At 42.1% G+C, this 20,710-nt stretch overlaps 1 protein-coding gene across 1 annotated transcript; it reads left to right on the forward strand.

Annotated features, from left to right (window-relative positions):
• Positions 1–3,991: 3,991 nt before the first annotated feature.
• LOC118803744 (DELTA-stichotoxin-Hmg2b-like) lies at positions 3,992–19,689 on the forward strand. Its single transcript, XM_036564234.1, is given in 4 exon segments — positions 3,992–4,306; positions 11,321–11,472; positions 19,256–19,585; positions 19,587–19,689. Coding segments are annotated over 4 exon segments (900 nt in total).
• Positions 19,690–20,710: the final 1,021 nt, after the last annotated feature.

Genomic DNA, 20,710 nt, shown 5'->3' on the forward strand with positions numbered 1-20,710 from the left:
GGCAGATGATGGCAACTTTTGCAAAATGATAGAGCTGCTGCAAGGCGATTTCTTTAACTTGTGTGAAGAAATTTCAGTGATTAATGATGCAGTAGTTGCCTTGATTGACAAGGAAGAAAAGGAATTAGATCAGGAATGGTTTAATACTAAAATGGCAACAGTAACAAGTTTTACTGAGAAAACCAAGGAATGGATCCGGTTCCAGCATGATGTTAAACAAAATGAGGGAAACATTACAGATCCTGGAAAAGATGTCCTGTATGAAGCAGTGGAGGATGAAGTGGACATGGGAGAAGTGTTTCACAGATTAGTTTAAGAGACTGCAGACCTAAAAGCAAGCATGGCTCTATAACTTCATGTCGATCAGCAGGTTCCGAACATAGCTCATTGTCCTCGGTGCGTATGAGAGGAGGCTGAACATGCAGCACTGGTCGCACATGCTGCAGCTCTGGAAAGAAAGCAAGCCCTTGATCTCCAAGAAGCACAACTTAAAGCTAAAAGGGAACAGCTAGCAGTTGAAACTGCACTGGCTGAATCCAGTGCACGGCTGAAGGTTTTGGAAGTATATGAGGATGAGCAAAGCGGCACGGACAGCTATTTCTCTAAGAGGTTATCCAGAGTTAAAGTAGAAGGAAAACAAGAGGATTATACACAAACACATCCCTCCATTCAAAGAAAGGCTACCTCAAGGCTATTAGATATGCCATTACAGGTCTCAGAATGTCCATGTACACAAAGGCATCGGTCAGAGTGGCAGAGTCAAACACAAAATGCAAGACATGAGAGGGACCTCCAGGAGGTGCTGCATAGGCAGAGTGTCATCACCGAAATGCTTGTCAAGCAGCATAATCTGTCAAGTCTGCCACGCAAGGATGTGCCAGTATTTAAAGGTGACCCTCTCTCCTATAAGTCCTTCATTCGGGCATTTGAGCATGCTGTAGACAGCAGGGCTGAAAGTCCTCAGGACAAATTTTACTACCTTGAGCAGTATACCAGTGGTGAACCACAGGAGCTTGTCCGTAGCTGTGAGCATATGGCACCAGAAAGAGGCTATGAAGAAGCCAGAAGGCTACTCCAGAAGCACTATGGTGACGGGTTGAAAATTGCCAGTGCCTGCATGGACAAAACACTTAACTGGCCACCTATCAAATCAGAAGATGGTAAAGCATTGAATGCATATGCACTTTTTCTGACTGGATGCAAGAACACCATGGGTGATCTGGAATTCATGGAGGAAATAGATAATCCTACTAATACCAAGTACTACTAAGGTCATTGTTTCAAAACTTCCTTACAAATTGCGTGAGAAGTGGAGAGTAATAGCCTTTGAGATTCAAGAGAAAGGAAGAAGATGGGCCAGGTTCTCAGAACTGGTTGAATTCATCGTTCTACAGGCTAAAGTAATCATGGACCCACTGTTTGGCAATTTATTGGAAGGTCATCCATCAGCAGACAAAAAAGACAAGTCTAAGAAGGAAAGGATATCCAAGAAAGGAGGACGAAAGGGAAAGTAGCTTCATCACAGATGTTTCAGCTTCTAAAGAGAATAATGAAAAAGATGTGACAAACAAAAAAGCTGCTGTAGCTGCATCTCAGAAACACTGTGTCTATTGCCATAACAAACACATGATTGCAGAATGCAGTAAGATCAAACAGTTACCACATGAAGAAAGAATAGATTTTTTGAAGTCTAAAGGGCTTTGCTTCGGGTGTCTTACACAGGGACATTGCAGCAAGGACTGCAAGAAGAGAGCCAAGCGTCAAACATGCCATCAGCAACATCCAGACATACTGCATGTGGACAAGGAAGACAGTGTGGCTACTGACGGAAAGGAAGAAGCTGATGCTGAAAACAAATAGCTCTCCAGTGCCTGCATATCACTGGAACGAGAAGCATGCATGTATACTGGGGCTGGAGTGGAGTGTGCACTAGCTGTTGTGCCGGTCAGGGTCAAATCAAAGAAGAGTGGTAAGTATGTAGAAACATATGTGTTCATTGATCCCGGCAGCACAGCAACCTTTTGCACTGAGGACCTCCAGAGACAACTGAAACTTAGAGGGCGAAAAACACAAATTCTTCTTAGAACAATGAGTTGCAACAAGGCAAATGATGGTAAGGTGATGAAGACTTTCATTCTCTCAGACCTGAAGGTGTGTGGTGTAGAGGAGTGTACTTACATTGAACTGCCTAAGGTCTTCACCAGCAGCTATATCCCAGTGAAGAAAGAGAATATCCCCTGACAGGAAGACATCACATGGTGGCCTTACCTGAAACAGGTATGTCTACCCAGTGTACAGGCTGAGGTGGGTCTACTCATAGGCACCAACATTCCAAAGGCAATGAAGCCATGGCAGGTTGTACATAGTGAAGGAGAAGGTCCTCATGCAGTAAAAACAGCCCTTGGTTGGGTGGTTGGTGGGCCATTGAGAGGACGATGTGGTCTGGGGATGGACAGTGACCTGTTGCAGAGCCATACAGTCAATCGTCTCTCTGTCCTGGAAATAGAAGAGCTGTTACACCAGCAATATGATGCAGACTTCCCAGAGCGCAGCTATGAGGAGAAAGAAGAAATGTCACTGGAAGACCACAAGTTTATGCGTCTAGTCGCTAGCTCTGCAAAGCTAGTTGATGGCCACTACTGCATAGGTCTGCCATTAAAAGATGAGTCCCTAATCATGCCAAACAATCGTATCGCTGAACAACGTGCCATCCACCTCAAAGGCAAGCTCAGAAAGAATGCAGACTTCCATGAAGATTATAAGACCTTTGTGAAAGAGATAATTGAGAGTGGCTATGCAGTCCAGGACCCTAGGGAACAGCTAAGTTGCTGTGATGGCAGGGTAGATAGACGATACGTGTGGTGTTTGATTGCACAGCTGCATACAAAGGAGTGTCTCTGAATGAGCAGCTGCTCCAAGGTCCAATCCTCACCAACATGCTTGTTGGTGTCTTGACGTGGTTCAGACAGGAACCGGTGGCATTAATCGCGGACATCAAATCTATGTTCTATCAGGTCAGGGTCCCAGAAAAAGTAAAGCCACCGAAGTAAAGGACTTGGACCTAAGCCACAGCATACTTCCAATGGAGCGCGCCCTGGGTTTTCAATGGTGCACTAACTCAGACAGCTTCAAATTCCAGATGAAACTACAAGACAGGCCTATCTCAAGGAGAGGAATCTTGTCGATTGTGAGCTCCATATATGATCCTCTTGGATTCTTGGCACCCTCCATTCTGCCAGCAAAACTGATGATGAGAGCCTTGTGTGAGGAAAAACATGGTTGGGATTAAGAGGTTAAGGGCCAGCGTGCACAGAAATGGCAAGAATTGTTGGCAGACCTACAACTGCTAGAAGGCTTTGCTGTAAGAAGATATGTTCAGCCGAATGGATTTGGACCCCTGCAGTCTGCAGAATTTCTCATCACTTTGCTGATGCAATAGAAAATGGCTATGATACTGCTACTTACCTGCTCCTGACTGATGACAAGGACAAGAAGCACTGCACTCTCTTGATGGGAAAGGCAAGAGTGGCACTTTTAAAGCATGTCACAATTCTGAGACTGGAATTGACCACAGCTGTGTTTGCTGTTAAAATGGATCAGATCCTGCGACATGAACTTCAATTCCAACTCCAAGAATCCCATTTTTGGACAGATAGCACCACAGTTCTACGATACATCACAAATGAAAGCAGTCGCTTCAAGACATTTGTCGCTAATAGAGTCGCAGTGATAAGGGAACATTCACAGCCATCACAGTGGCGGTATGTACAGTCTGCAGTTAATCCAGCTGATCAAGCATCTAGAGGAATGAAAATGAGGGACTTCATTCAGAGCAAGACTTGGATACAAGGACCAAGTTTCTTAGTGAGATCCAGAAACGAATGGCCAGAGCAACCTGACCTAGGAGGCTCATCCATAGAAAATGATCCAGAGATAAGTGGAGATAAGTGCAGTGGTAAGCATGGTAGGAGTGGAAGAAAGGGCTTCCGCAATGTACAAGCTGGTTGACTACTACTCGGATTGGCCAAGGCTAAAGAGAGCAGTAGCGTGGCTGCTGTGGCTCAAAGATGTACTGCTGTGTCTGAAAGAGAAGAGGAAAGCATTGAGGAATGAGATCAGCCAGTCTGAAAGCTCCCCAAACAGAAAAGACGAACTTACCAGAACCCGCGTTGAGAAGTACAAGGTGACTCTGAAATCAAGTTCTCTCTCTCTAGAGGACATGGACAAGGCTGAAACAGAGTTTATACGATTCAGTCAACAGCAGGAATACTCTGATGAAATCAAGGCCCTGGAGAAAAATGCTCACGTGAAGAAAACCAGTCAGATCTATAGATCCCATTCTGCAGAACGGAATACTAAGAGTGGGTGGCAGACTCTCTAAATTGTCAATGCCGGAAGAAATAAAGCACCCTGCAATCCTCTCAAAACATTCTCGGGTTGCAATTCTTATTCTCCAACACATTCATAAGGAGACTGGGCATTATGGTCGCAATTACATGCTCGCCAGATTGCGAGTGAAATACTGGATTCCTCAAAGTAGCTCAGCTATAAGGAAAATTATTTCAAAATGCACAGTATGCAGAAGGCTCAACAGCAGGACAGGAGAACAAAAAATGGCAGATCTGCAAGAGGACCGCGCCTTACCCGATCAGCCTCCTTTCACCAGTGTCGGGGTAGACTACTTTGGGCCCTTTGAAGTTAAGTGTGGAAGAAGCAGAGTCAAAAGATATGGGGTAACTCTCACCTGTCTAAGAGTAAGAGCTGTGCACATCGAAATCACTCACAGTCTTGATACTGACTCCTGTATTAACGCCTTGCGTCGCTTCTTATGCAGAAGAGGACAGGTTAAGATCATGCGATCAGATAATGGTACAAAGTTTGTCGGTCCAGAGAGAGAACTGCAGGAGGCGCAGAAAGATCTGAACCAAAGGTATAATTGAGAATGCGATGACGAAGAAGGATATCAGGTGGATCTTTAACGTTCCTGCAGCCTCTCATCATGGCGGCGTATGGGAAAAGCAGATTCAAATCATGAGAAAAATCATGAACTCTGTGCTCAAGTCATTGGATGATGAGGGCCTTCAGACTGTCATGTGCGAAGTGGAGGCCATAATCAGCAGCAGACCCCTCACAAAATAATCTGACAATCCAACCACCTGTTGCTGTTGAAGATGGAACTGAACATCCCACCTGGAGTCTTCTCTAAAGATGATCAGTATGCACGACGGCGTTGGCGGCAGGTCCAATATATTGCTGACATCTTTTGGGCAAGGTGGGTAAAAGAATACTTCCCACTACTCCAGGTGCGGCAGAAGACCCGTGAGTAAACTGTGTCTGATACAAGAGGCAATATAAAGAGACTCACTGAACTCTTGAAATGACTTTATTTAGTCTTATTTAGCTTCTTATGACTATAAGTATTATCAAATGTGCGTATAATGGCTCCTTTGTTGAGTAAGTTTGGTAATTGTTCTGCCCACTGCATAGACAATTAGGGGCCGGAAATGTAGGAGCCATTTAAGAATCTTATAGTGTTCAGTAAACATTTGCTTTTTTTTATTATTCTGATATTGTGTTAAACCTTAATATAATTGCTTGACATGATATTTATTGGATTGTTGTTGCAGTTAAAGAAACCCCCCCCCGTGTAATATAGTAATGGAACATTCCGTACAGCGTCCTTGAATGTGAGTGTTGAGTTAACAGATTTAAGACGGTCAGGTTAGGAGTAACATAGTTTTCTGACCGAAATCCTAATGAGCCAACTATGACTTGTAAACATCAATACTGGAATAGTAAAAGTTTTTTGCATGAAGATTTTTGTTTCTGAGAAGTTTTTTGCATCTGGCTTGTTACCAGTAACCTGCTCCATAAGCGGCTAAGGAAAGTGAAAGGAAGAGCCGCTACACAGAGTACTTCTTAACGTGGTTAAGTTTAATAAAGTTTACAGAACAAGAACTCTTGGTCAAAGACGGATCTATATCAATTGGTCATTTCCTTCCTCTTGTGGTTGTATAGGCTGTTATATAGATACAAGCAGTCTGACTTAATAGGACAACCTAAGATTCATCTCTATAAGACAAACTCCAGCTCTACACACTTAAACAACCACTGAGAGACTTCTTTGGTCAGGTATGTGTTTAAATCTTTTAATGACTTTTGAAATTGCCTGGAAAATACTAGTCATATTTAAGGTGAACTCAGCAAAAGTGGGACTTTTGTTGGTAAATGCAACAGGGCACCCTCATTAAAGTTACACAAACATTCAGGCACCCTTGGCCACATGACATATTTTGTTGATTTTTGAAGAGAAAAGTTGTGAATGCAACATTTGCAGGACGCTATTTGAGAAATAAAAAAAAATCTGCTAAACTTAAAATATAGAAAAAAAAAAAAGGTTAATGTAGTATGTGCAAAGGTTTGAACACCCTTCCAGTACATTTCTGAACTTAAAGCTGTAAGCCTCAACTTGTAAAGCCTTGATTGACACATAAAAAATAGCCATTAGGAACCGTTAGCCAATGAGAACTCCAGAGCGTAATAAATTCTCTAACTCTTCAATCCTTGTGCTAACACTCAATGGAGCTTTAAATGAAGTTAAATGAAGTTAATTGATGCCTACAAGACAATAGAAGGCTATAAGAATGTATCAAAGCACTTCCAGCTTGCAGTTTTCACTGTATGAAATGTCATTAAGAAATAGCAGTTAAAGGGATCTGTGGAAGTCAAGGCAAGATCTGGAGGACTCTCAGATAGAAATGCTCATATGCTGTAGAACTGCTCATATGTTGTAGGACTGCTCATATGTTGTAGAACTGCTCATATGTTTGCCAGAAAGGCAAAGCAAAACCCCCATCTGAAAGTAAAGGACATTCAGGAGGGTTTAGGTCAAGCAGGAGTGCTGGTGCACTGTTCTAATGAGCAGTGTTGCTTAAACAAACATGATTTGCATGAAAGAGTGACCAAAAGGAAATGTGCAACCTCATCACAAAAGTCAATGGCTAAAGTATGCAAAACAACATCTTGATAATCCAGAGGCATTTTGGAAACAAGTGCTCTGGACTGATGAAGTAAAAAGTAAACTCTTTAGTCACAGTCACCAAAAGTATGTTTGGAGAAAAAAAGAAGCAGCATTTGATGAAAAAAATGACTTTCTGAACTGTTAAGCATGGTGGTGGATCTATTATACCCTGGAGTTGTGACACATGAAAAATTGTACTAGTAGAAGGAAGAATAGATTCTACCAAATGTCTGCACATTCTGGAAGCAACTCAGTCAGTCAAGAATTTGAAGCTAAAAAAAAAGTGGGCTTCTACAACAGGAAGATGATCCTAAACATACCCCAAAATCTACCCTGAAGGTGGTGTTATTAAGAATTTCTTTATTTATTTATTTATTTTTTTTTGCTGCAGAGTTTGTCTTTACTCCTTTTCACTTCAAAAACAAACGAACAAAGCAAACAAACAAAAAAAACCCAAAATGTTTAATTGGTTAGGTCTGCCCAAACTCAAAATAATCCTGGGTTAAAAACAACTCAATTTGGGCACTATCCATAACCCAGTGCTGGGTCACTATATAACACAACACACTGGGTTAATCTGACTTGAATAACCCAACAGTCTGGGTTAAAATATGGTTACGTTAACCCAGTACTGGGTTCATCCCATCTCGTTCTACCCTATTATTATTGGGTTACTGTTAAACTGAAAACACATCTATTAAGTTTGCTGCAGAATTTCTGTCATGTTATTTCCAACCTGTAAACAGAAAAGATGACAACATTTTCAGAAAAAAACACAAACATGACCAACCTTTAGCACACAAAAAAACCTTATCAGAAGTAATGTACCACACATTGTCAGAAGCGTGTCGATATAAAGTCTATTCAAGCCAAGTTTGCTGGGTAAGCTATGTTAGCTACATAATTCAGTTGATAGGCTAATGTTAGCCACATAAAGTACAATTATCACACAGATAATGTTAGTGTTTACTTAATTCTGTGCAAAGCAACAACAATAAATAAAAACACTATTGGCTGAATAACAATTACAAGATGAACTGGTTTAATGCAACCATCAAGAAGCTCGAAACAAAACAAAATACATTTCAGTGATGAAAAGAAAACAGTGTTAATTAATGAAGTTCTTTCCCACCAAAACATTCTACAGCAGTGGTCTTCAACCCTGGTCCTGGAGAGCTACCTTCATGAAGAGATTAGTTCCAATTTGTATCCAATAAGCTGCCCTGCCTGTTAATTAACTCAAATATATCTGATCCAGCCAATCACTTGGGAAGAGGTTGATTAGTTGGAGCAGGAGTGGCCAACTGTGGTTGGAACTTGGATCTTCAGGAGACCAATGATCTAGAGCAGAGGTCTTCAAATCTGGACGTTGAGTCCAGTTTCTAGTCCCGTATTTCGTAAACACTGGTAGTTAATTGAACTGCTAATGGAGTTGATTGCCCACCTAGGCTTATACCCACCAGTGTTTGCAAAATCCAGGACTGGAGACTGGATTAAAGGTATAGATTTGATGATCTCTGATCTACAGGATTAATATTTGATCTGGCTAAGATAACAGAGTTTGAATGATAATATGGACTGCAAGTGCATCCCAGCACATTCCGTATTGCATCTTCTCACATCTGACTGATAGTATTCCGATGATGTCACAAGCACACTGCCACCATTTTGGTAGGCAACATAAAGTTCATTCAGCAGTGCTGTGGCTGTTTGTAATGAGATGACAAATCCATAACTGATCAAGCAGAGGCAGTAAAACACAATAGTTTTTTGGATCACTTTAAGTCTCATTTTTAAAGCATATTAACTGATATATTTGAATGTATTGCCTTAATTTTTTAGATTTGTTGTAGTGATAGCAAATGAAAGCTGAAATCTAAACGGCTGAGATTTCCTGCTGCGTTACGAGTACCCTGTCCCAAACTGCATACTAGCTCACTAAATAGTGTGTAAAAATAGCACATATACCATTAGAAGTGTAGTAGGTGAAGTACAGAAGTGTGAGGTTTGGGACGCGGTGTTAGATCACCCAATGAGACGCGTTCAACAGCTGCTCATTAAACATCTCCAAGAGAAAATTTGAGCGGAGCATTTATTGAGGTAAAGTAATTTGTGTATTGAGGTAAAGTAATGTGTTTATTGAGGTTAATTAATGCATTTATTTAGGTAAATTATTGCATTTAGTAAGGTAAGCTGATGTTGGCTTTATATTCGCCAACTTTCGTAATTTGTTCTACAATCCCAATTCCAAAAAGGTTGGGATGCTGTGTAAAATGTAAATAAATGTAAATAAAAACAGAATGCAATAATTTGCAATCTCATAGACCCATATTTTATTTGCAATAGAACATAGAGCACGTATCAGATGTTGAAAGTGAGACATTTTACCATTTCATGAAAAACACTAACTCATTTAGAACTTGATGGCAGCATCTCAAAAAAGTTAAGACAGAGCAACAAAAGGCTGGAAAAGTAGCTGGAGGAGCAATTTGCAACAAACACATGACTTGATATAAAAAGAGCATTTTAGAGAGGCAGATTCTCTCAGAAGCAAAGATGGGCAGAGGTTCACCAATCTGTGAAAAACTGCATCTAAAAATTGTGGAACAATTTCAGAAAAATGTTCCTTAATGTAAAATTGCAAAGACTTTGGATATCCCACCATCTACAGTGCATAATATCATAAAAAGATTCAGAGAATCTGGAGAAATCACTTTACTCAAGGAACAAGGCCAACGGTCAATATTGGATGCTTGTGCTCTTCGGGCCCTCAGGCGGCACTGCACTGAAAACAGGCATGATTCTGTACTGGAAATCACTGCATGGGCTGAGAAACACTTCCAGAAATCATTGTCTGTGAACACAGTTCACCGTGCAATCCATAAATGCAAATTAAAGCTGTATCATGCAAAGAAGGAACCATATATAAACAGGATGCAGAAATGCCGCCAACTTCTCTGGGCCAAAGCTCACAGTCCACAAATGGACTGAGGCAAAATGGAAAACTGTTCTGTGGTCAGATGAATCAAAATTTGAAATTCTTTTTGGAAACCACGGACGCTGTGTCCTGCGGACTCAAGAGGAGAGGGACCATCCAGCTTGTTATCAGCGCACAGAGGGGATGCTACTCAATAGTAGACATGGCCCTGTCCCAACTTTTTTGAGATGAGTTGCTGCCATCAAGTTCTAAATGAGTTAATATTTTTCATGAAATAGTAAAATGTCCCACTTTCAACATCTGATATGTTTTTTATGTTCTATTGTGAATAAAATATGGGTCTATGAGATTTGCAAATCATTGCATTCAGTTTTTATTTCGATTTATTTACATTTTACACAGCGTACCAACTTTTGTGGAATTGGGGTTGTGTGTTTAAGGCACCACAGTGTAACTGCAGCTCCATTTCAAGGTGGAACAGAAAGTTCAAATGAGAAGCTGGTGAATATGAAGCTGACTTTGGCTTTATATCTCTTTTATTAGTTTTGTAAAATATCACACACTGGAATGTTCTGAACTCTGGAGATGTGCAGGTTATACGGATCCACCAATCTAGCTAATCTTCTTCTCATAGTGTTTTCTGGAGATGCATCTAAAGTGTCTTTTCATCCTTTTGTGTTCATACTGGTCTGTTTTATTGGTGTTTATCCACCTGCAGGGCTGTATCTGCAGTAATGGTGATGAGACAAGCTCTATCAGAGCACAGGCAGAGTTACAGCTCACCTACCAACATGGTGACGCGGCCCTCTTAATGATACAATCGATTACTATGAATAGTGTAAAAACAGTGTAAAAATTTTTTTTCAGATTCTGTGTCTGTCTAGCCACTTTGTCTGCAGTCATTGTTAAAGGATGCTCTCAACAACATGTCTTTGAGATTTAGCTAAGTGAGTGGAATATGTAATCAGCTGCTTTTTCAATATCTCCACCCCCTTTTTGCAATCCCGACATGTTTTGTGCGTCCCTCCCTCAAATGCATGCGCCTGAGGGACAGAAAAGTGTTTTCCAGGTACACGGCCCATAAAAGTGTTTAGGCTTGTGTGCCAGGGTCATACAGAACATGCAAGCAGAAATTGGTGTAATAGGCTCAGTACATCAGATCCTGTGTTCTTGATTTTCTGTAGTCTTTTGTCAAAATTTCTTTTTCTGTCCTGCCTCAAAAATGCCTTCTGATGATGATTTCACCATGCACCAGTGGGTAGAGCAAATTAATACTAACCAATAATATGATGTTTTATATCCTATGACAGGCCTTAAAACCCACTTGGTCAATTAATTAATACTTTTTCCACTCTCATTAGGCAATGGCAGCTGCAGCAGCATCAACTGTTTTGTCTAGCGCGACCCTGTTTGGCACCTCCATTGAGCAAATTTCCCAGAGCATAAACACACACAGAAATGTCGCCATTCAAATCACCAATTGCAGTGATGGATACATCTTAGCAAATCCAAGGTAAGTACAGATCAATGTTGTCGCTGAGAGTCTCTCAGACTGAAATGGGCTTCTGGGTTATTAACCTGCAGAACTCACTGTCACTGAAAAAATTGTCTGGCCACCCCAGTTATGGAAAATGAGACAGTCAGCTGTCATCAATAAAGCATCAATTATGTTTATGTAAAAAATCTGACATTGACAGCTTTACCAATCAGTTATAAGAGTATGATGATGGTATATTTAAAAATTATATTTTAAAGTAGGCTATTTGATGGTAAGATAAAAAATTAGTCAAGTATAATCGTTTATCATGCCAACTAAACACTATTTACAGTTGAGAACGATGGACTATTGAAGGTGCTTCATGACCTCAGGCTGCTTCACAAACCAGACCTTAGGACTGCGTAATGCCGCTAACTAGAGGAGAAAGTGTTGAAAAGGGTGTGCCAGGAAGAGTAAAGGTGGTAAATGCTAGGCTGGATCCATTTCAGTTCATGCATCGTCTTCCTTACGTAGCGAATCTATTTCAGTTTGTATGTCGCCCTAACTGGTCTAAAGAGGATGCTATATCCTCCGCCATTCACCTGTCAGTGACTCACTTGGACAGAAAAGACGATTATGTGAGAGTGCTGTTTATAGGCAAGGTAAGTTTATCTATACAATAGCTTTTATATACTACAGCCTTCACAAATGATAAAAGACAAAAATAATTCAGATTAAAATGTAAAAAGATGTATGTAGGACAGTTAGTTGCTGACAAACCAGGGCCGAGGCCAGGCAGCAGACAAACAGGCTAAACCGACTGTCTGCGAGCTGCCTTGAGACGCCACATAGGTTCCACCCAATTGAGACTGTATCTGTTCCCTGAATAAAACAAAGCATCAAAAATCCATACTAAAGCTTTAGGCGTGAGCCAGAAAGTAGGCTATAAACTCTCTTTTTTTGAAGTTCTCTTTCTTAATAAAAGTGATCAAGGAACAAATAAGAATTCCTTTTCACTAATTACAATCTGTAGACCGCCAGGGCCGTATTCTCAGTTCTTACAGCAATTGTCAGACTTTCTATCAAGTTTAATAAATTATTCAAATAAAGTAATAATTGTCGGATATTTTAATATGCACTTTGACAAACCTCAAGATGCACTAAGTAAGGCATTTATATCTATCTTAGACTCTGTAGGTTTCACTCAAACTGCAGCCACACTTTAGACTTAATTCTGACCTTTGGTGTAAACATAGATCATTTAGCCATTCTCCCCCAGAGCACAGCAGTCTCAGATCACTACCTAATCTCGTATGAAATTCGTTTTAGTGGTAATGTAATGTATCACTAATGCATCACCATGCTATTGTGTTAAGCGGACTATAACTTTCTCCACAGCTGGTAGCTTTATCAGAAACCTCCCACAATTATCAGCTTCTGTCAGCTGTCCATCTAATCCTACCGAATTAGATATTATGACCAAGTTCTTAGAAGATACTTTTCGATCTACTCTACATAATGTGGCTCCATTAAAAAATAAAATAGTAAGGCAGAAAAAACTCGCCCCATGGTATAATGATCATACTCGAGCTTTAAAACACTGTCAGACAACGAAAAAGAGTGAAAAATGGTGCCCAACTAAACTAGAAGTGTTTCAGTCCGCCTTGAAGGAGAGCCTTATAGACTACAGAAGAGCACTTACTGCAGCACGCTCAAATCTCTCCTCTCATAGAAAACAATAAGAATGATCCTAGATTATTATTTCGTACAATTTCTAAAATAACTAAGAACCAAACAGTTACTGAACCCCAGATGCCATTAGCCTATAGCAGCAATGAATTTATGAATTTCTTTAGTGATAAAATTGAAAACTTTAGGCAGGAAATTCAGAATGCACAGTTAAACTCTACAAACTTGCTGCCTTATAATGCCAGTCTAAATCATGAGAATATTGTAACAACTGCAGAGAGGCTGGAATCATTTACCTTACTTCAACAAAATGAACTAGTTAAAATAGTTTCCTCCGCAAAATCTTCTACTTGTACTTGTATATTCCAACTCGTTTACTCAAAGAAATTTTGCCAAAAATAACCAAGCCTATCCTATCAATAATAAACTCCTCTCTTAGCCTTGGCTATATCCCAAAACTCTTAAACTAGCAGTAATTAGACCTCTGATTAAGAAAGCTAATCTTGATCCCTGCAAACTATCAAATTATATATCTTGACTCTCCCCTTTATATCTTTCCTGATTCTGATCTTACCTCACTGATCGCTATCAGTTTGTTAATGTAAATGGTGAATCATCTGTCCTCGCAAAAGTAAAGTATGGTGTTCCACAGGGCTCTGTTTTAAGACCTACATTATTCATATTATATATGCTACTAACACTTAATATTTTGGTATAATATTTAATATTTAAAACTTAATAGTTTATCAGTTGTGTCAGGTTCATCTGTAAAAAATCTTGGTGTCATGATAGATCCTGATCTGTCCTTCGACGCACATATAACAAATATTAGTAGAATAGCCTTCCTGCATCTCCACAGTATTGCTAGATTATGAAATGCATTATCTCTGCAGGATGCAGGAAAGTTAGTTCATGCATTTATTACCTGAAGGCTAGATTAGTGTAATGCCCTGCTGTCTGGATGTTCCAGCAAAAGCCTTAACAAGCTTCAGTTAGTCCAGAATGCTGCAGCCAGAGTCCTCACAAGAACTAGAGAGTTTGACCCAGTTTTATCAAACCTACACTGGTTGTCAGTTAAATTTCACATCGATTACAGTATTCTTTTACTGACCTATAAAGCTTTAAGCTGAGTGTGCTTCTCTCATACTATGAACCATCAGGGGCGCTGACATCTCAAGGAGCCTCACGTCTCTGTTACCTTCTGGTTTCTCCCTTTTAGTTAGGCTGTAATAACTAGACCTGCCAGAGTCTCTGCTGCTCTGTTAATACTGTAATTTGTGATCAGTCACTCCTTACAGAACTGTGTGTTTCCTTTTCTTTGCCGAGTTGCCCATCCTGTGCGTCTGATGCTGTTGCTTCTTCTGCCTTGATCGGGTACCCACTGCTCGCCAGCCTTCTGGACCATTTTGACCACCATTGGGCTTCATTCTGTACAACGCTGTGCAAACCTCACCCTCATGAAATGACTCTCCTGATGCTGCTGCTGCTGCATAAACTAAAACTATCTAATTAACCATTGCTCCACCTGTTTTCCCCGTTTTGTATTCTAATATTTTATACTAATGATGTTTGCTATCCCTTCCTGGATTGGGGCCTTCCTGGATTGGGGCCTTGTCGAGGGCTTGTGTGGTCTAGGGATCTTCAGAGCTAAGTCGTCGGGAGCAGTATGCTCCTGGTAGGGTCTCCCAGGGCAAACAGGTCTGGAGTGAAGACCCAGACTAACTTGATCCAAAAATCCTCTATGAAAAATGGACACGGACAATCGTGTACCCTGCCCGGGAGAGGGTCACCGGGACCTACCCCTGGAGCCAGGCCTGGGGGTAGCGTCCCCCGGCGAGCGCCTGGTGGCCAGGCAGCCCACGTAACCCAGCCGGGCTCAGGCAAAGTGGGGAGACCATGTGGGCCCACCACCCGCAAGGTCGAGCATGGGGGAGTGGTGCAGTGCCGTAAAGGCAGTGGGAGATTGCGGGGGGGTGGGGCCCTGGTGGCCTAGGTCCCTGCGGCAGAAACTGGTTTTTGGTGTATGGAATGTAACCTCACTGGGAGGGAAGGAGCCGGAGCTTGTGCAGGAGGTTGAGAGGCACCAACTACATATAGTTGGACTCAGCTTCACCCACAGTGTCGGCTCTGGAACCAAACTCCTTGATAGGGGTTGGTCCCTTTCCTACTCCAGGGTTGGACAGGGTGAGAGGCGCTGGGCAGGTGTGGGGATACTCACGAGTCCCCGGCTGGCAGCTGTGCAGTTGGAGTTTGTCCCGGTGGACAAGAGGGTCGCCTCAATGCGAATTAAAATCGCAGAGAGGAAAACTGTGACTGTTGTGTATGCTTATGCACCAAACAGCAGGTTGGAGTATTCGGCCTTCTTGGAGCAAGTGGGCGGGGTTCTGGAAAGGTTCCCGCCTACAGACTCCATGGTCTTACTGGGAGACTTCAATGCTCATGTTGGCAATGACTGGGAGACCTGGAGAGGTGTGATTGGGAAGAACGGCCTGCCCGATCTAAACCCAAATGGTGAATTGTTATTGGACTGTGCCAGGCATGGATTGTCCATAACAAACACCAAGTTTGAACACCAGGATGTTCATAAGTGTACATGGTACCAGAGCTCTTTGGGTCATAGGTCAATGATCGACTTTGTTGTCGTTTCATCTGACTTGGGACCATATGTTCTGGACACTCAGGTGAAGAGAGGTGCTGAGCTGTCAACTGATCACCATCTGGTGGTGAGTTGGATCAGATGGCAGGGAAGACCAATGGTCAGACCTAGTAGGCCCAAGTGAATAGTGAGGGTGTGCTGGGAACGACTGTCGGAGGCCCCTGTTCGGAATGATTTTAACTCCCACCTCCGGGAGTGCTTTTCTCATGTCCCGGAGGAGGTAGGGGACATCTGAATGGACCCTGTTCAAAACCTCCATTATGGAAGCTGCCGGGAGTAGCTGTGGCCAAAAGCTTGTTGGTGCCTGTCAGGGCGGTAACCCAAGAACCCCTTGGTGGGCACCAGGGGTGAGGGAGGCCGTCAAGCTGAAGAAAGATGCCGTTAGGGACTGGATGGCCCGAAGGACTCCTGACTCAGCTGATAGGTACTGACAGGCAAAAAAAGGTAGCAGCCACCATGGTGGCAGAAGCAAAATCCAGGATGTGAGAGGAGTTTGGAGAAGCCATGGAAAAAGACTTTCGGTTCGAGGTTCAAGACAACTGTCCGGCGACTCAGGAGTGGTCGGGGTGGCTGTGCCTAAGCTGTATTCGGGAGGGGTGGAGAAACTCTGACTTCAAATGAGGATAATGTCAGTCGGTGGAAGGAGCACTTTGAGGAACTCCTTAATCCGGGAGACATGCCTACCTCACGGGAGTCAGGGCCAGAGGCTTCTGATGTGTCAAGCTCCATTTCCCTGGTGGAGGTCACTGAGGTAGTTGGCAAGCTCTTCAGTGGCAAAGCACCGGGGATAGATGAGATTCGTCCAGAGATGCTTAAGACTCTGGATATTGTGGGGCTGTCGTGGCTGGCACGCCTCTGCAATATTGCATGGACCTCGGGAACAGTGGTGGTGGTCCCTATTTTTAAGAAAGGGGACAGGAGGGTGTGTGCCAGCTATCGGGGTATCACACAGCTCCGCCTCCCTGGGAAAGTCTATGCCAAGGTGCTAGAAAGGAGACTTCAACCGATAGTTGAACCTCGGATTGAGGAGGAACAATGTGGATTCCGTCCCGGCTGTGGAGCAATGGACCAGCTTTTCACCCTCTCACAGATTGTTGAGGGGGCATGGGAATTTGCCAACCCAGTCTGCATGTGTTTTGTGGCATTGGAGAAGGCTTACGACTGTGTTCCCTGAGATATCTTGTGGGAGGTGCTCCGGGAGTATGGGGTGCCGGGGCTGCTACTCCAGGCCATTCAATCTCTGTACTCCTGGAGTGAGAGCTGTGTTCGTATACTCTGCATTAAGTCGGACTCTTTCAGTGTTAGTGTTGGACTCCGCAAGGGTTGTGCCCTGTCTCCACTCCTGTTCGTGATATTCATGGACAGGGTGTCAAGGCGTAGCCGTGGTCAGGAGGGCATTATGTGTGGAGGCCAGAGGGTGGCGTCTCTGCTATTTGCAGACGATGTTGTTCTTTTGGCTGGATCACATGGATGTCTCCAGCGCACACTGGAGCAATTTGCAGCTGAGTGTGAAGCGGTTGGTATGCGGATCAGCACCTCCAAGTCTGAGTCCATGGTCTTAGCCTGGAAAAGGATGGCATGCCCACTCCAGGTAAGGGGAAAGGACATGCCCCAGGTGGAGGAGTTTAAGTATCTCGGGGTCTTGTTCACAAGTGATGGGAAGAGGGATCGTGTGATCGACTGCAGGCTGGGACAGGTGGCAGCAGTAATGTGGTCGCTGTACTGGACTGTAGTGGTGAAGAGGGAGCTGAGCTGTAAGGCGAATCTCTCTGTTTACTGGTCGGTCTACATCCCAACCCTCACCTATAGTCATGAGCTATGGATAATGACTGAAAGAATGAGATCACAAATACAAGCAGCAGAAATTAGCTTTTTTCGCAGGGTGGCGGGCTACACTCTATTTGATAGGGTGAGGAGCTCGGCCATCCGGGAGGAGCTCGGAGCAGAGCCGCTACTCCTCCGCATTGAGAGGAGCCAGCTGAGGTGGTTCGGGCATCTGATCCGGATGCCCCCTGGACGCCTCCCGGTGGGGGTGTACCAGGCACGGCCTACTGGGACAAGACAGGGTCGTCCTAGGACACGCTGGAGGGATTATATCTCCAGCTTGGCCTGGGAGCGGCTTGGGGTCCCCAGGAATGAGCTGGAGGAATTTGCGGGGGACAGGGTCGTCTGGGATTCTCTGCTCTCCTAACTGCTACCGCGACCCTAGCTGGACTACGCGGTTAACGATGATGATGATGATGATGTTTGCTATCTGGTGTCGACTGGAGGAGGATGGGTTTCCCTTTTGAGACTAGGTTCCTCTCAAGGTTTCTTCCTCTTGCTCTGTTGCCATTGGCAATGCTCATGGGGGCTTGGACCCGGATTTTTCTATAAAGCCGCTTTGTGACGACACCTGTTGTAAAAAGCACTATATAAATAAACTTTGACCTGACTTGACTTGAGCAGAACCATTGTTGAACAGTTCCTGAGAGTCCAACCCAGGTCTTAAGTCTATCTATAAGAATGTTATGGTCAATGGTGTCAAAGGCAGCGCAGAGATCAAGCAGTAGTAGAGCAGATAGTTTAACAGACTTTGAATTTAATTGTCATTAATAACATACATTAGATCAGTCTCAGTACTATGATTAGTGCAGAATCCTAACTGAAATGTGTATAGACAGCTACTCAAGGACAAAAAGGCCAGTGAGTTGCTTGAAGACAATTTTCTCAATAATTTTTCCAATGAAAGGTAGATTTGGAATCAGTCTGTAAATACTCAATAGAGCTGCTTCTAGATTTTTCTTTTTTAAGAGAGACTTTAGTTTTGATGTGTTATGCCTAATATGAGTGAGGTGTTTACTGTCTGAAGTATGTCCAATACTATTCAGTGAAACACATTCTTTAACAAGTTCATAGATGGTGTAAGATCACCCAGTTCAATTAATATTTCATTATTGATAGCACTAAACTGGGACATTTTAACCATGATATCTTTATGTGGTGATGGAGAGGAAATGGCTTCTTTGGTGGATTTAGATGTATAAATGGTTTATGAAGTGTAGTGTTAAAAAAGTATGCAACCTCTACATCTCTCAGTTGATACTAGTTTAGGGGCCATATTGCTATGTTAGTTTGTCAACCATGGCAAAGTGTATTTTTATATTGTTAACGTTATCATTGATAATGCTGGAGAAGATAGATGAATAAATAAATAAGAAAGAAAGTAAGAAAGAAAGAAAGAAAGAAAGAAGGAAATGTGATGCACATATCAGAGATGAACTGATTTTGCTGTAGCATTTTAAAGGCACTAGCACCCAAAATCATCATGCTGCTCAGAATCTCATGGGCCTACTTGTGAAATGGTGCATGGAGCCCTGAATTGCCACTTATGACTAAATTTTCCCTTTATGTCTGTCTGCTTCACACTGTCTGTTACCTGTTACAGATCTGTATTCTACATTCTGAATTATAATCTCTCTTTCTGTATAACAGGACCTACACCTCCAGTGGATACTGTCACCAACCGCCACAACCTACCATCGCAAAAAAGCCGCAAGAAGCATGCTCGTTTTCCAAAACTCCACACACAGCTTGTGGTTCTGTCTGTGTCCTGACGTACCAAATCCTCAATAATGAAACAAAACATTTCGGTGAAATGGCGATCATGTTCTCTGTGCCCTATGACTACAACTGGTATCAAAACTGGTTTGCTCTTGGCATTTATGAACCATACATTTCATGTGATGATAATCTATTCAACCAGATGTATTATGACGGCTGTATGACGTTTACCAGAGGAAAAGGGACAGGGGGTGACAAATTCTGGAAAAGGAGTTCTGGTGAAGGGAACAATGTCTGCTTTTGGCCAATCGATTATTAAGGTTGAAATGTGGGAAGAGAGTCTTGGTGCCTTTTACCAAAACTGAAGAGGCAAAGAGTCTTAAGCCATCTAAACTCCAGTATTTAGAGTAACATCCAATATAGTTTACCTAATCAGTCCTTCATTAAATTAAATCAGGTGATGAATTGAACAAATCTAAGTGATGACCTAAACCTGTGTTCTTTTAACTGTATTTATCTAATCTACATATTCAGAACTTTACTGAAAAAAACACATTCTGAATACTGAATGCATGTTTATTCATATTGATTGTAATGTGGCAAAGTTTTTACTGGCAAAAATCAGAGAGAGAGTTTTTAAATAAAACTAATGGAGGCCTAAAACTTTTACACAGTACTGTAAATGTTTTTAAGTGCTAATTAAATACTGGAAATCTGAGCATTGATAATCTCACATGTAAACCTCTTAGTAACAGTATTACAAAATCAAAATACTTTGTGTATTTCTGCTTACAGCATTTCTATCATACAAAGCAATTTGCATTATGAATAATTTTCTCTGCCTGCTATGACTGTTTTAATTTTAGTTATGACTTTAAACATTGCCTGAGAGACATTATTAAAGAGATATTAATAAACTGCTGTTTTCTTCATTATGAGTTATTGAGTATCTGTGTACATGGTCATAACCAGCGTAAAAACACTGAGTGAGTGTTCATGAGGGCAAAATGTAATCCTTAACACTGCCGGCTAGCAGAGACACAGTTTGAAGTTGTTGAATTGTGTCATAATATACTACAACAAGCATTAGAGTTCACTGTTAACTAGCTCACTAATGGCACAATATTTAGGAAATCAGCAAAGGAGATATTACACAGAAGCTGTGAAAGATAAGATAGGAAAAAAATTAGAAAGTACCACTTTATTCATTTTTTCTGCCTGCATAAAATATGGAAAATAGTCAAAAAAAAGTTTCCTGCTTCAATTTTTTCCATTAAAAACTTCTTCACCTTTTTTCCCACTGCTGTATAAAATAAAAATATTGGCTAATGTAAGGAATGGTTTCCTTTGCCCTGTCTGATCCCACCTTGACCTCTCTCTATCTGG

Source organism: Colossoma macropomum, unplaced genomic scaffold (genome assembly GCF_904425465.1).
Source record: "Colossoma macropomum unplaced genomic scaffold, Colossoma_macropomum, whole genome shotgun sequence".
NCBI classification, from domain to species: Eukaryota; Metazoa; Chordata; class Actinopteri; order Characiformes; family Serrasalmidae; genus Colossoma; species Colossoma macropomum.